Raw genomic sequence first — 16,569 nt, forward strand, 5'->3', positions numbered from 1 at the left:
AGAGAAAGGAGGGAGGACAGGAACAGCTGTAGACGAGGGGACAGACAGGACCGGCACACTGGCCACTGGGTGACATCAGGCAGTGGGAGGAGAACCCAGAACATGGCTCAAGGCAAAAAAATAAATAAATAAATAAAAATGGATAAATAAATGCGTAAATGTGCCCTGTTAACATTGAACAAGACACAGAGGGCCACCTTGTTAGCAGTAGCAGGCCTCTAAATCTCCTTAATGGTCCTCAGCTCTGATCTTGTTCTTGCACCAGAAAGTCAAGCGGGAACAGCGGGCGACCACAACAACAAATATTGTTGATTCCTCTACCTGCATGGATGCAGATGTTATTTTGTTTTCTTCAAATTCTGTACCAAAAAAAAGCGTCCCAGTTGAATTTATAGCAGACCAAAGCAGAGAGAAGAAGAACAAGGTCATGAAATATGAATTGAAGCTCTGAGCAGCTGGGATGGAGCCACAGGTCTGTGTTCTTACAGTCGCGGTCTATCTGTCTCTCTCAGGGGAGACACAGACACACACACACACACACACACACACACACTTCAATGGTGTCACCTACAGATAGAAAAAGAGACAGAGATTACTGCTGCGACCTTTTGCTCTGCTGTCGTCCAGCAGCAACTTTCCCCTCCACACGTGACCCAAAATATCCTCAGGCTGAAGCACTATCAAGCGCTACATGTGTATTACTATAATAATTATAGTTTCCTTATTTTCACCTTTTTACAAATCCAGCTATTTTACACACGGACACACACACACACACACACACACACACACACACACACACACACACACTAAATTGAAGTGCACAACGTCTCTCAGCCCCTACAGTTATCTCAGCAAATGATGAGAAAACAAAACAAATGTATTAACGCCTCTGCTTTGCAACTGAGTCCCAGGAGACAGTTCAGTCTGTGAACGAGGCATGCCCAAAGCAAAGTAAATATAAACCAAGAATTTCAATTAAAGAGGAAAAAAACAAAAATGCGCACACAGAAAAATGACAATGAATAAAATGAGTCGTTGAATAAAACAGAAACATCAATGAATGAATTCAAATCAGTGTATTTTAGTATGAGCTTCTGACATAGTTTGGAAAAAAAAAAAAAAACTGCAAATGTCATAACGGAATCTGCCAATGTTATAGTATCAACAACTTTTTCCAAAAATCTGGGGTGATTAAAAAAGGTCACGCACACAAGCAAACTATAATGAGGCTATTTGAATTTTTAACTTTTTATTATTCATTTCTCCTTTTTACGGTTTTCTTTTTAAAGGAATCTGTTCATCAAAGAGCATTTTGTTCATATATAGTTATTTTTTACAGAGGAAAATACTGTACAACCTTTTTTTTTTTCTTCTCAAAACAATATCTGGAGGAATATCATCTACACACATTATTATTCCCTATATAATGATCATTTCTTTCCAATGCCAAGCTCAGGAGATAATTCATGATCGGTGTGTCCACTCCTCAGTCGTACATATTCGCCCAATATAAACCAGAGGGTGGCTTTGACAGATTTATAATTTAGTACTACAGTAAGTGAGCATCGCCATGAACTTCTTAAGAATTAATTTAAATCACAGTCCGTATTAGTGTTTCTTATTAGGGCACAGTTTTTCTGGCGCACCCATTTCCTTTTTCTTTTTTTTTAAACTGTCCAATCACAGAAGCAAAATAAAACCCAGTCTTTAAATAAATCACAGAACAACAGTTCTTTGTCACACTAACATCTATTTGTGCATTAAAGCAAAAGTGAACTAAAACAACATCTTTAAAGCAAATTCCCTGTTAAAAGATATATATCATTTTTTTTTCAGACGGTAAAAATGAACCTAAAAAGTGCAATAACACCCTAAAAATTTCTCATTGGAAGGTCACATAAATATTAAATAAAAACCGTTACAACATGAGCTCAACCACAGCCAAAGTGAATGGAAAAACAAAATGCTGTTGAGACATTTTCGGTCTGTACATTTTCAACATAAAACAAACTCCCTGACACTTCCTCTGTCGTCCCCCTCGCTGCATCCGAGTGACTCATTGTTTCCTCTGGTCAGAATGAAACCCACCCCACCCAGCAACCCACCCACCTGACTCGCCAGCCGTTCATCACGACCTCACCTGCTTACAGATCGATATGCTTCTGACTAACAAAACAACAAAATGACATTGTAATGCAAAGATGCAAATGGTAACAAAAATATTTTTAAATATGCTTATGAGTTATCTATCATCATCGGTATCATCATGGTCAGCTAATATAAAAGTGCACTATCCACACACAAACTTGATTCCTCCACAGGGGGCGTAAAATTACAAGGGCTGAGCTTGGTTCTGGTGCTAGGAGAACATTTCTAGCAGAATGTCAGAGAGAACTGTTGAGACTGGTGACTTGCTGGACGCCCGACTGCAGCTAAGACTGACCAAACAGTCACTGGTCAATTCCACATGTCACTGAGACCAAAGAAAAACACCTGAAAGAGGTGGGAACAAGCAAAGTGTAACCCCCTTTTTCTCTGTGTCTAATAATAATAATAAAAATAATAATTAATAATATAATATTAATACAGAAAAAAAGATCAAATGTTTGAAACACATCCTGTTTCCCCCTTAGTGATTCACATCCCTTTTTCTATGTATCCATGGCCCTGCAGCTCATGTCGCCTGTGCCAGCAATTTCCTTTTGTATATCATCGTTCACACACACACTTACATATATAGTTATATAGAGAGATTTGTTTTTGTTTTTCTAACATTTTTTTTTCCACACACAAAAAAGTGAAAAAAATAAATTAAAGTCAAACATGCACGCACACAAAAAGACTGATGTGTAGTAAAATGCTTTACATTGCTGCCCCGTGTGTAAAACAGGGCCTAATTCTGTGTGTCTCCATTCATATTTTTTAATGCATAATTGAATTAATAATGTTGGTCATCTTGTAAACATCATAATAAATCATTTTGGGCCGTCATTTTCTCCACGCTGTTGTTGTTTTTTTGTTGTCATCTGAAGTCTCTAAACATGATAAATGAGGCCACTTTCATTTTTGTTTGTTCATAGTACACAGGGTTTTTCTTCAGTTCCTACAGTCACTGTTTTTTTTTTGTTTGTTTTTTTCATGGGTCAGCGTCTTGCTTTTCCAGTTGGGAAGTATCAGTGTGGTTAACGGAAGCATCAAAACTCTCATTGTCCTTTTCGCCATCAGGCTCCGCCATCGAATCATCATTTGAATCAGTGTTGAGATCCTCCTCTGCCTCCTCCTCTTCCTCCTCCTCTTCTTCTTCCTCTTCCTCTGCGTGCGCCTCCTCTTCTGGCGACAGGTCGTCTTCAGCTTCTCCAGATGTTCCTGTGGTGTCGTCCTGAGCTGCCGGCAGACTTATTGGGGGTGTGGGGTTGTGGCATGATCGCGCTGCATCGTGGTGAATCTTCTTGCTGAGGTCCAGTGAGTCACTGAGACCCAGACCGGCTGCGTTCTTCAGGAAGAACAGGGAGCTGCTGGTGTCGGTGCCCAGGTTGAGGGAGCTGTCCAGGCTAATGGTGGACGACGGGTAAGGGTGGTTATAGTCAGACCCCATGCCCCCTGTTGGGTAGAGCATGGAGGCAGCACTGCTGTTAATGTTGTGGGACAACCCATGAAGGCCACCAGGTGAGGAAGTAGAAAGGCCCATGGAGGCTGGAGGGACCGCCGACACACTTCCTCCCAGGTGGTGCACTCCTTCCTGTTTGGGTGACACAGATGGCAGCTCACCCCGCTCCTGCTTCTCATGCTTTCTTTTGTGGGAGTCCATCTGGGACATGCCCACCACCGTATGCTTACACTCAGGGAAGGTGCAGTGAAAGTGTGAGCACTTGAGCTTATATTTGCAGTCGGGAACCTCACAATCAGCGCTGGAGCTGAACTGGCAGAAGCCAGCGGCACTGATCACATCTTGCTTGCCGTGGTGCTTGCGGTGGGCCGTGACCTTGGTGCTGTCGGTGCAGCGGAAGCCACAGCGCAGACAGTGGAAGTGGGTGCTGTTGCCTGAAAACTGGCAGTCAGGGAAGTTGCAGCTGAGTGAGGATTTGAAGCGCTTGAAGTCGTCCAGGACCAGGTTGTCCACGCGGTCGTGGTGCTGCGCATGCTTGTACATGTGGGTGCGCCCACAGAACTTGTAGCCACAGTTCTCACGTGTGCAGTGGTAGTGGGTCACCTTCAGAGAAAACTGGCAACTTGAGTCCTTGCAGTTCTCATAGAGGTCATAGCGCCGGAAGCCCTCCAGCATCATCCCCTCATCCAGCATCTTTCGTGACGATGCGGTTTTGCGGCGCTTGCCGAATGGTGACATGTCCTCAATGATCCAGAAGCGCTTTTTTGCACCAGTGGCCGTGGGAATGGAGATGGTGTTACCTGAAAGAAAGGAGGGAAGCACATCAAAGAATAATCAGTTGGTTGGCAAAGTAAAACCCACAAACTACAAGCAAATTACACAGCGAGGCCCTTCTGGTTGAAACTCTAATATGCGACCTTACTCAGCCAGAAGTGGTTCACAGCTGAGTAAGCACAGTAAGCAACACATTTTTTATTCCTAATTCCCAGAATGATTAAAGGAGAGGGAAAATGATAGATTGACTTTGGAACATGACACTTTTACAGGGTGTCTCCAGCCTCCAAACAGAGGCGGAGCTGTGGGTCTTAACCGACCCTCTTATCTTCATGTTGTTTTATGAGGGGCACCCACCTTTTGCAACACCCTGGGGTAACTGCTAATGATGTGATCCCTGTTCTGCAAGACAGCAAGCAGTGGGCCTCGATAAAACTTAAAGCATGATTAAAATGCTGCTGATGCAGCGTTGTTAATGGAAGCTAAGCAAGGCCCGCGCTTCATACTACAGGTGCCAAATTTACTGCTCTGTCTCTAAATCCTAGTAATACTAAAAGTGAAAGCACACACAAAGGTGTAAGTGAAGTAATTATACACATTTGTTCTGTTATCGTACCAACTCAGTAAGCATGCACTTTCAATATAAACGTTCTCTTTTCGCATGCTGGAAAGCCCCTTTTACTTTCTCGTCTTTCCACAACAGTACTGCAGAGAAAGGCTGGATCACACAGTTAAATGCTGCACAGGACTCAATTCAGAGTGACAGCTGCAGTGTTGGTTTGCGCCGGGGATAAGTACCTGCAGCATCCTGCACTATAGGGACGTCATTTTTAACCGGAGACGGAGTGGCAATGATGGGGCTGAAAGCTGGTGTGTTGGTTGGCATGACAACACTCCGAGTGGCTCCCAGAGAGGCGCTGAGCAGAGAGTATGACAGACAGGATGGAGAGAGGAGGTATGGGAGTGAGGGGAGAGGAGGTCGGAGGAGAGCAGGAGAGAGGGATGGGGCCTGGGACTGGAGACCAGGCTGAGGAGCGGAGGGAGGAGGAGGAGGTGGTGGCAGTGACAGAGGAGGGGAAGAAGGAGGTGCATTTTGGGTAGCGCTAGTGTCAGCAGGGGTGGTAGGAGCAGAAGTGGTGGCGGGGCAGCCTTGTCCTGGAGAGACAGGTTGACCAGAGAGAGTGAAGGACAGACAAGAGGGGAAAAAACACACAGACGGGTACACACACAAAAACAGGGGCCAAATCGCACACACACACACACACAAACACACACAAACGCACAGAGGGATTGGAGGTAAAAAGGGAAAGATAAAAGATAAGAGAATGATACAAAATGAGGCCTATTCAAGACAAGTAACCCAAACACCAGCCAAAACAACAATGATGAGTGTAGTGGATAATATTGGCAACACATGGAGAAATGTGAAAATCACAGGCAGGCTCAGACTTAGAAAAAAGCAGAGGAGAAACCGTTTATTCAGTAAGTTTGAGGAAAAAGAGGCTGTTTCTCCTGTCCTTTCCTTTCTCCCACAATTCAACCCACTAAAAGTAGACATAAAGCCACGGGGATGATCTCTGGCCAAAGGAAAATGTAATAAGCTATATACAGTGCAGTAACTTAAACCACTCATGTACAATAGGATGTTAATGAGGATGACAATGCAAACTGCAAAAAACTTTGTTCACGAATCATAACAATACAGCATTGTCATCAACCTCATATAATACGACTGACGTTACTGATTTAAGTCAAACTACGTATATGAAAAACCTGACTGAAGAGTGCATGAAATGACAAGTCGCTGGTTTTCTGGGTAAGGTAGATGAGTGTGGACTGAGTGAAGCGTTATGTACAATGCTTAATGTAAGAGTAGAAAACTTGCATTGCACTATCCACCTTTTAGACTAAACTACATTAAATGCTGCCACTCATACACCTGTCAGGCCTTTTTACATAGTCTCACCTGCTGGAGAGCCATCGTTGCCTACTGGTGTGCTGGTGCAGCTCCGGTCCTGGTTGGAGGACTCGGAGGAGAGGCCCAAGGGGCTGCCTCCTCCTCCCATGTAGTCCATGTAATCATCAGTCTCATCCAAGATGGCGGAGAAGCCGGAGTTGATACCAGGCTGGGTCGCCATGGACCCGGACACCATGCCGGATGCATGCTGCATCCCATCTGCCCTCTGACCGAGTGGCATCACCTGGGAAACAAATAATCTTCATTGTTAAGGGACATTTGAAACAAATATCTTAGGATTTACCGTGTTATTTATGCAGGTGTTGGCTCTTGGCTTACAACCAAGGATTTCTCAAGACCTCAAAAGTGTTTTGAAAGAATGAAACTCACACTTCTCTCACTATATGAAGACTTCAAAATGAAAAATGAACAAACAGAACTAGAAAATCCACATATTTAGCTAACCTCACCTCAGCAGTACTTCCTGTACCGCCGAAGTGAAGTTAGGGAATTGAGTACACTCCAGTGTGACAAATTTTGTCAAAAGAATGTCACGAATGATTTGTCAGTGAGTGGTATGACAGGATATGAGTGGTACTCTTTTCCCTGAATCTGAATCATAGAACAGGAAACGCGATTAAAGAAAAAAAAACAATGACAAAACCAAACAATCCAGATAAACTTCGGATACTAGTGAATAATAGATAGACGTCACTATTTTTGAGCTTGAATAATAAAAAAAAAGTGAAGATCTGATTTTAAAAAAAAAATCAATAACACAAAAATCTGCAATAAAATAATTTCTTCTTCTTAAAAATGTGTTTTAAGATTTGGGTTGAAAAACGTATCTGTTCTCTTTAAAACGTCTGGGTGTTTATTGGTGAAAACTGCCAAACACACAATTGATGAGCTTTATCATCAGGTAAAAAGATCTAAATATCTACAATATACAAATACATACAATAGCTCAAAAGGCAAAGAGTCCATTCCCTATTTAATACGTCAGTTAAAGGGTGTGTGAGGTACTTGGCTTTGTTGGAATAAGTTTCAATAAACTACTCAACACCTGTTTTGACTGGATGGGGTGTTCAGCTCATATATTAAGATAATTACCCTTTTCAGAATGGTATGTGTCATATGTCACAGTTTGTGTGTTTGTACCTGGGATGGGACTCTGTCAAAGTTCTTCCCCAGCATCCGCCTCATGTGTTTGCGTGCGTGTGAGGTCATCTGGTGCTTGAGCAGGAAAGAGAACTGGCAACCTTCGCGGATGCAGTGGAAATGGCTGTTGACTTGGTTATACTTACAACCTGCAACAAGAAAGCAGTAACGGTTGTACTCTCCACTTGCAGATTAATTTGTCTTTGACTCATTGTGAAGCATCTGAGAACAGCTACGGTGGTAAATGCAGTATTATCAGTGTGACGGTGTTATGATTAGATCAAACACAACATGAAATATTTTTAGGTTTTTTTAATTTCATGATATAGCTCTGATAAAAGAGAGATCGGATTTCAAAGTGTTTCGGAGTGCACATGTAGGAGGAATATTAGATCACTCTGGTGTCACACTGAGCAAGTCAAGGCTTCTGTGCACTAAACCTGTGGAGCTCTTTTATTACACTGACATGCTTTATTCAATTAGGAATTTACATAAATAAATTCTCATTTTCTGTGGGCCAATAATGCACAGACCCCTGCAAACCAAAGTAAATATACAATTATTACCATATTAAATTCATTTTTCAAAGTATCCCCATTGTCATTTTTCCTTTTGTTCTCCATTGTACCGCCGTCTGCTTCATATTCTTCTGTTCTTTTCTCATGTTTTAACCGGTCTAGCTCTAATTGCTTTATGATTTCAAATTAAATGAATGTTCCATTTTGTGTCTGTTAATCAAATACCATCATATAAAAGCAGGCAGAAATAATTGAAAGAGTAACATGCTGGGCAGGTGCTAGCATGTCAGTAACCATGGCACCCAGTTTAAGAGCACAACATGTCTGTGTCATCAAATAGCTTTTGCACACACAACGTTTTAAACACGCAAAGTTGAGCAAATAACAGTAACCCCCATGACATGAAGGGCCTTTTGTGAGACAGAAACCAGGTAACATCATCAGCTGTGTTCAGTTTAATGTTGCTGCCATGGATACTGGCAACCCATCAATTCTTTATGACTGGAGTGCTAGCGATGGTAATCCTTTCTGTTTTTCCCCCAGCCCCAACAATACAGTTGGCAGATCAGGCTGGGGACAAAAAACAGCTGTTTAGGGCCTGTTTTTGTTTGCTTTGTTTCTGTATTCTGAAAAGCTTGTGTAACCACCTGAAAAAAACAGATCACTTTTAATTCATTTCTGTGCGATGGCAGCGGTGGCTGTGAGGCGCAGCTTCAGAGCACAAACAGGCTAAACCAGACAAGCCGGATAATTAACAAACACAAACCTAATTGCTCATTTCTGACAGGGGCAAAAGGAAGAAGAAAACAACCTGGATTTGATTGCCCCCTTTGACGTTATTGCTCATATAGTACAGGCAAGACTACCTTTGGGACTTGAGGTGCCATTGTGAATATGCAAAACACAGCAACAAAACCTATGAGGCAGACCACTTAAACCACTCAAATAGCACAACACTGTTTGCCAACACTTGTTTCTCTCTTCTTTGTAAACACAGAGAATATCCTCTTGCAACAGCCACCAAAAATCAATCTACATCTTTCTCAATTCAATACCTTTATTCCGCACATCTCTCCTGGCAAAATATCATCAAAAACTGGAGTGTTTATGCTGACATGGAAGGCTTGTAGGTTGATGTGGAAGAGAGACAGCAGACCAAAACGTATACGTTAGATTGGATGGATTTTTTTTTCTTACCCAGCCTCCCACACTCCTCCCTCTTGGTGAAATATTTGAAACCGTTGGCGGCACGGCGCTCTGCCTTCTCGTGCTTCTTGATGTGCCATGGCAGCTTGGTGGTGATGTTAGTGACAAAGAAGCAGCCAGGCCGCAGACAGTGATAGTGGCCCCTCATTCTGAACTCACAGTGCTGCGGTGGAGACACACAATTTCCAATTTCATGAGTCAAATGTGGTGAATGTTTGAAAGCCAGAAGAAAGGATAATTTTTTATCTTTCTTTGTGTGCAAACCTAAAGTAGACATTACACAGAGTCTCTCCAAAAACCTAATCAACACCTCACAGTCTTTTCCTCTCTGGTCATTTGTAACATCCAACATTTCTAGGTATGATTTCTTTTTTTCCCAGTCTTTCCACAAACACCCGTCCTTTCTAACATGTCTGTACACCACCATCTGTTTGTGAGGCCCAAATCCCAAAGGACTGGGCCAAATAAGATCTGTTCAGTTCAGGAGATGGAGACTAAAGAGAGGAGGAGGAGTGGGGAGTGTGTCGGGGGGGGGCTTTTTGTGAGAGGGGTGATTTTCGACACATTAATGAATTCATTTAAACGGTTTTCCAAATACAGGCTCATGAGAGCAGGCAGGGGCTGCCATTTAGGTTTCATTTGCGAAGCATTCCCCTGATTTTTGCCCTATTCCAGACAGCCTTGTTTACTGTGCAAGTGACAATGATTTATTGGGTAATATCAACTAAATTGGCCTTTTCTGAGAGGAGAATGCGGCAGTCAAAATGACATCATTGACATATAAACAGGCATTACTGGGGTGAGTTGACTGTCTTTTTCAGCAGAGATGGAAGACAGGGAGCAGCAGTTGTGAAAGCCTTGAGTCAAATAACCTCAAATACTGGTCTAATGGATAGCATACTTCATGCTTAAAATCTCTGGGAGATGACAGTAGGGGATTCAGCTCCTGGCTGAGTTATCAAAACCCACTCACCTGGTTGGGACAGAGACACTGGAGAGAGTAGTAAGAGAACTGATCGCGGACGTTGACCAGGTTGTTGTTGGGGTTGATGTGGTCCAAACAGTGGGACTCGGCCTTGCCAGAGGTCTTGCACACATACTTGCAATTCCCAAACAAACAGTGGAAGTGGAACTTGTTTGAGTACTTACAGTCAGTAGCCAAACAGGGATCACTGGATGAATGAAAACGAAAAATAAAGTTCAATCACAACTTGGCAAAAAGAGGAAATGCAACAAACTGTACTATATACTGTCATGCAATAAGACACAACAGTTTATCATACTTTTCCTGGAACTGCAGGAAACCTGGTTTGACTTGTGGCTTAGCATTCTCCAGAGAGGTGGTGGCAAGAGGGGAGTTGGCTGGCAGGTTGGGCATCGAGGCCGGCATTTGAGGGATGCTGCCGGTCAGCTGCTTCCAGGCAAGCAGGGAGGGAGGAGGAGAGCTGTAGCCACCAGAGGGGGTGAGGTGTGCCACATCCATGGAGGGATTGTTGGCCATAGAGACCGGGGCAGCAGGCTGCAGAGGGGCTCCCTCACCGGAGTCCTTGGCCTCACCGAACTGAGGCTCCGACTTCACTTTCAATGTGGCTCGGAGGTGGAAGCTAAACAACAAGACGGAAGCTCATTTTTATCTTGATAAATAAAGCTGAAAACTAAAATGTAGAAAGTAAGGATATATTTTCTAATCATGAACCCGTGTGACTCTCACTTAGCATGTTTTATGGCCCCATCCACGGTGCTGAAGAGTGCACCACAGTCTTCCACCAGGCAGTGAAAGTGCACTTTCTGAAGGAAGTCACACTGAGCCTCACAGAAGTCATCTGTGTCAAACCTGGACACAGACAGATAACAAAGACTGTAAGTTTACTGCCTTCTCAATTAGCCAATAAATATGAAGACTAAAACTGGTCAAACTTCTCATCTGACAGTAAATGCTTGTGTGTTCGTAATACTGTAAGTCAGTTCAAATTCCTCCAAAACCAGATTGTTTGTGTGTCAGGGGCTTTCCAGTATGTGAGGAATAGTACTTACGGAAAAAAGGTCTTTTAGGTAAAGTACTTTTAATCACTCTGACTGTTTTCTCACTATCAAAATGAATGAGTTAAGTCTAGCTAAATGAATCCAACTATAGTGACTACGCACTTCCTGCATGTTTTATACCTGCGAAGGTATGTCCTCCAGATCTCATTAGGTTTTTCTAGCAGCGGCCTCTTCAGCACTCTGTTCAGATACTGTGCTGCCTCTGAGTTGTCGCTGCCCTGCCCTGCCTCGAGCTCCGTCTTCAGGTTCATGGCGTTGAAGAGGGCAGGGTTCACCTGTGACATCTACAAAACACACAGCACATAAAACACCAGTGGCTGGGTTAGCTCAACATGCGTTAACTGTGAACTTGCATATGTAAGTGACAGTGTGAGATGTGAACACACACACGCAAATGATTTGGTGAAGCAAAAAAGCGCAGCCAGATTAACAAACATCCAGGCTTTTGCTTGAGTGCAGGCCAAGTGTGTTTGCCAAGCGTCCCTCTGGGAGCAACTGTTAACCCTTTTATGTGATGTGGTTGCTTGAATCAAACCCCTAAAAGCTGACATGACATGAGGAGCTGTTGGACAACAGGTCTTCAAGCTCCTCCACTGTCTGGGTTCAATATGTGCTGTGAGGAGAGCAACTCTGAAGTTAGCCTCTCCCAGGGAGAAGTCGGAAAAGACAACATGTGTCTGTGTGTGGAGGGGAAGCCTAAAGGGGAGGGGGTGAGTCTTGACCAGTTGGCAAGAGTAAAATAATGGAGGCTGATCTGTCATTACATCATCAATGTAATGGAAACCACCTGGCACATTTATATCAGTCAATAAGATATATGATTAAGACTATGTCCATTTTAATCTTCACAACAACAAAAAAAAATACACATTTAAAATTTCATACGCTAACACTTGGTTAAAAATGGGGGGCAGCGCCTTCCTGTTTTTTTTTTCTCCCCTGACTTTTTAATCAAATAATTTACAAACTCTATAAATAAATGTAGAGCGAGGCAGGGGAAGAAAAAGTATAAAGGAGGAGAAAAAATGGACGGTGAGTTCAAAACAGCTCATCAAAAAACAAATATCTCTATATATCTGGCATGGCACCCAGCTACTGCTTCATTATATTAATTTGTGAGAGGTGCAGTGAAAATTACACTGTATGAAAAATGGCTGGAAAATTTAAATGATACAAACTCATCTTATTAGCGGTGAAACATTAAAAAACAAACAGGCCCCTCCGTGTCCCACTAATTTGTCTTGGGATGAAAGGCGTTTGATGGATGGATCTTACCTTATTCATAAGCGAGGATAAAAGAGATGTATTCCCTGGTACAGGGTGTCCGTTTGATTCATTACTGGAACAAGGAAAATGAACAATGTTTAGTCAAGATTTGCATGAGAACAGTAAATATTACTATTTATCACACAAGGTGTGCCTGTATAATGAAGAAGAAAAATGCTGTCTTCTTAAGAAATAAGATCTACTGTGAGTTGGAGGGAAGATTGGGATTGAAGGTTTGTGTAAACATCCTTCTCACACAAAAATTGAGAAAAATGTTGAGGATTTTATAATTGTATGTACATGTATATAAATGAGATATTTTTGATAAATAATTGTGAATGTAACCCTGGCTGTGGCTGCCAAGAATGTAGAAATCGTTTATCAGTCAGAGAAACCTAATTTGATTTATTTTGAAAAATATATTAGTTGAATTTATGACAAGAATTAACATACTCCATGTAGCATTCAGCCTCTATGTACCATACAGCTGTGTACCTGTGGTCCTTCTTGCTCAGGTCCAGGCTGTGCTCCTGCGTGGAGTCTTGGGAGGCCCCAGAGTTGCCGTCCACCGGCTCCTGCTTCACTTGTACCAGATTGAACTGGCTGGCTGAAGCCGGCTGCCCATTCCCTGAGGATCAAGCCAGAGACGCAGAGGAGAAAGGAGACAACAAAGTTATTGTTGGTCAGCATTATTACCCTATGATGAGATCCAATCTGACTTCTGTCCTGGCCCGAAAAGAATACTCTGAGTGATAATTATGGCGAAATTATGTCAGACCGTCAACCCTTTTAAATGGTGATTGAGAGGCGGGAGATATGAGGGAAAAAGACTCCTTTTTCTGCAGCACTTGTCACAACTCATTTGCCAGGCTGCCTCTTAACTGGTCATTAAGTGAGATGCTAATGCTGAGGGAAAGTGGCAGTCTCAGATTGGCCACCCCCCTCCCTTCCCACCTTCCCAGGCTCTGCGTTGGCCTGACAACGGACAGCAGCCAATACCACTGAGCGTACCCACAAGGAACAGGGGTGCTATGTCGGTCAGATTGGAGCTGACAGCCAATCAGATTGGTTCAAATAGCGTGACCTCTTGAACACATTCTCCTCCAAATAGGTATTCAGTGGCTGCTGCGAGTGAGGACAGGGGCGCTGAAATAAATAAAGACCAGGGAACAAAGTGGGGTAAAAATGCTGACAGGAAGTTAAATTCTGCCCCACCCCTGATCCACAAGAGATTGAAATATTAATTTGTCCCGGGGATATAAAGAGAAAGCTGGGCTTTTGGTAGATAATAAGTGGTGTTTTATTTTTTTTTTTTCAAACTGTGAGCAGGAGGGGCGAGGGGTGTTGTGAAGTCTCTCAGACGCTCTAAGACCGGAGAGCACCGGAGGCCGTGATTGGTTTGGTGAGGAATCTGTTGTTTAGGAATCGGGGCTGGTGCTGAGGGATTGTGACAGGCAAGGTCATGGGCAACCAAGTGTGTGCCCTTGGCCCTCAGCCTGGTGAAGCCCCTCTCCTTTTTCTTGTTGGGGAGAAAACAAGGCCAGCCTACGTGAGGGGGAAATCGACCACAGTTCCCCCTTGCTACAAGATGACCCAGAGACATATCAGGCAGAATAGGAGTGGAAAAGCCAGTCTTGGGCCTTGTCAGCTGAAAGCTAGGAGATGGGGAAGTATCAGTGTCAGTGTCAGTTCAGTTTGACAATGGCTGAGGTTGGAGGGGCTGGGGGTGGGGCCGGGGTGGGGCTAAAGGAAAACAGCAGTCAAACAATTTTGCATCTGGTTTGAGGTCACTGAATGCTTACCAAATCTCCATACAGCACTCCTTCCCTCCCCCCAACGTGATAAGAGTACACCCAAAATTAACTAGCGAGACAGATCCTGCCTTGTCATTGACAATTACATCAACTCTCAGACCAAATGAGAGCACATTATATCAAGAGCAGCCACTCACTATACAGTATGATCTAAGAAAGATCACCAGGCAGAGAAAAGCGCTCCTTCACTACAAAAGAGGATGAGTTGACTGTTAAAGGTGGATTATAGTGCAAATGTCTCTTACTCTGCTGCACATCATGAAGTTATTTTTTCTATCCACTTCCCAAAGAGGGAGAACAAATGAGTTTGACTCAAAGCAGCTTCTTTCTGGAAATTATCCAGGAATAATGTACCACCATGTAATTACTCTGGATAAGATACAGAGCTTTTGAAAGATCATTTGTACTGTGTGTCTAATTAGTAAACCCTTCAGATGCTTGAATCTCTGGGAAAAACACTTAGGGGTAAATTAGAGCGGAACATTAATAAAAAAAAAGAAAAAAAACTGAGAAAATACTGAAAGCGGAAACATGAAAAATGCACTATTCACATTTGAGGTGAAGTTTCACAACCGTATCAAGAAAAATAAACACTGAAAAATAGCCACAAACACTGTGACTTTTCTCACACCTTTTTGACAGAGAAGCAAAAACCACTTCCCCCTAATTTTAGCCCCTAATGTCCTGTTCACACATTTTACAAAGCAAATATGACGAACAAAACCACAGCTACCCCACCATCCTGTATCTGCACTGAACTTTTATGCTAAAATATGTGATTGAAGTAAGGGAGCTTATTTTAAATCAGCTTTGCTATCCGGCAAGGTCTGAGCTGCAGCGATCTGCAGTAAGCCGACAAGAGGGGTGGTGAATGCACCATCTGTGGAGGCCCCACCCTCAGTGGGGGCCTTCACAGTGTTCAGACTACCTGCTGGAGGCCCAGAGGTGGAGCTGAGCCTGACAGCCTGGGCTCAGCTCGGCTCCCCGGAGCAGCTGCCCCAGCTCTCTCCTAGGGCCTGTCCTGCTCCAGGAACACCACCAGGAATTGTAATCCTTCTCAGTCCCAACATCCGGAGATGCTCCCCCTTGCAGCCCCATTTACAATCCGCACCCCACCTGCTCAGTCTCTACACAGGAGGCCCCACTGCTACTTGAATGCAAGACTCTGCTCTGCAGTGCATTATCAATTTAATACCTTAAATTCATTTTCAGAAGCTTTGTTTAGAGCAATATGATAAACAGAGACAAGGCAATTACCTCCAAAAATTATGTGAATTGTGTTTATGCTAAACAGATACTGACATGTTTTTCTGGGAACAGAAGGTTTCTAGAAATTCAAAAAGTGTGTCTTTACTGATGCATGCAAGTGTGTCTGAGTTCTTGTATCAGTGAAAAAAAGCCTCCTTCTCAGCTCTGGTGCATTGAGTCATTTCTGCCTGAGCGATTTCAGTTTTTTTTTTTATCTGTTTGCATAGAGGATACGAAAAAAAAAAACATTTTTTTGTTCTCGCAATTTCTGAACTTAATTTCATTCCACCTCCATTTGCTTGGAACAGGCGCAGACATAGATAAGAGACCAATGATGAGGAAACATGTTCGACACAAGCCCCAGGAGCCCCCACTCTGAACATCATAAGAGACTTTTACAGGCTCTACTCTCCCCTGTCAGCGCATTTATCTCCAAATGGATTGTGGGTATCTAACAAACGATCAACACAATAACAAGCCCGGAGCAGAGGACCATGCCTCCGGTATGTCCCTTTAAGCCTGAAAGCAGCAGTTTTTCTGCCTTTCTCTACAATGTGGGATAGTTATAGAAATGACCTCTGAGTGCACTCTCTCTGCTCAGGGTGTAGCAGAGTGAAGTCCGCACACATAGAAAAAAGGATGTATATACTCTCTGGAGTATATACTGACTAATTGAACTTTACAACTAACTATTCATGTTTTCAGAATTTGCAAGTGTGTTAAACTGGTTCAGTTACAGCCTTAATCGAGAGGAAAATGACTTATTAACAGGGCTGTTTTATCAATTAATCTCTCATATACTTTTTGAATAATCGATCAATAGTTGTTGATTGATTTAAAAAAATGCTTGTTTTGTGACCTCCAATCCAAAACACAAGGATGTTAAATTTATAGTAAAATAAAACAAAAAAAAGCAGAAAAATCCACACAGCTTTTGCTGGACCCAGCAAGTATTTTTGCTTAATATATGAT

General features: G+C 42.9%; 1 protein-coding gene across 5 annotated transcripts in view; it reads right to left on the reverse strand.

The window, feature by feature from the left end:
• Nucleotides 1–776: 776 nt before the first annotated feature.
• Nucleotides 777–16,569, reverse strand: part of casz1 (castor zinc finger 1) — a 77,828-nt gene continuing 62,035 nt past the window's right edge. For 3 of the 5 annotated variants that reach the window (XM_040152602.1, XM_040152600.1, XM_040152601.1), the window contains exons 9-19: nucleotides 13,031–13,163; nucleotides 12,545–12,608; nucleotides 11,390–11,553; nucleotides 10,938–11,060; nucleotides 10,510–10,830; nucleotides 10,200–10,398; nucleotides 9,218–9,389; nucleotides 7,503–7,651; nucleotides 6,351–6,585; nucleotides 5,183–5,539; nucleotides 777–4,410 (exon numbers count right to left, since the gene is read on the reverse strand). In XM_040152602.1, the coding sequence (XP_040008536.1) occupies nucleotides 3,140–4,410; nucleotides 5,183–5,539; nucleotides 6,351–6,585; nucleotides 7,503–7,651; nucleotides 9,218–9,389; nucleotides 10,200–10,398; nucleotides 10,510–10,830; nucleotides 10,938–11,060; nucleotides 11,390–11,553; nucleotides 12,545–12,608; nucleotides 13,031–13,163 (3,188 nt within the window). In that variant the 3' untranslated portion in view covers nucleotides 777–3,139. The remainder of the gene's footprint in view (nucleotides 4,411–5,182; nucleotides 5,540–6,350; nucleotides 6,586–7,502; nucleotides 7,652–9,217; nucleotides 9,390–10,199; nucleotides 10,399–10,509; nucleotides 10,831–10,937; nucleotides 11,061–11,389; nucleotides 11,554–12,544; nucleotides 12,609–13,030; nucleotides 13,164–16,569) is intronic. The other 2 variants (XM_040152604.1, XM_040152603.1) reach the window with 1 other exon arrangement.

Source organism: Xiphias gladius, chromosome 18 (genome assembly GCF_016859285.1).
Source record: "Xiphias gladius isolate SHS-SW01 ecotype Sanya breed wild chromosome 18, ASM1685928v1, whole genome shotgun sequence".
NCBI lineage: Eukaryota > Metazoa > Chordata > Actinopteri > Istiophoriformes > Xiphiidae > Xiphias > Xiphias gladius.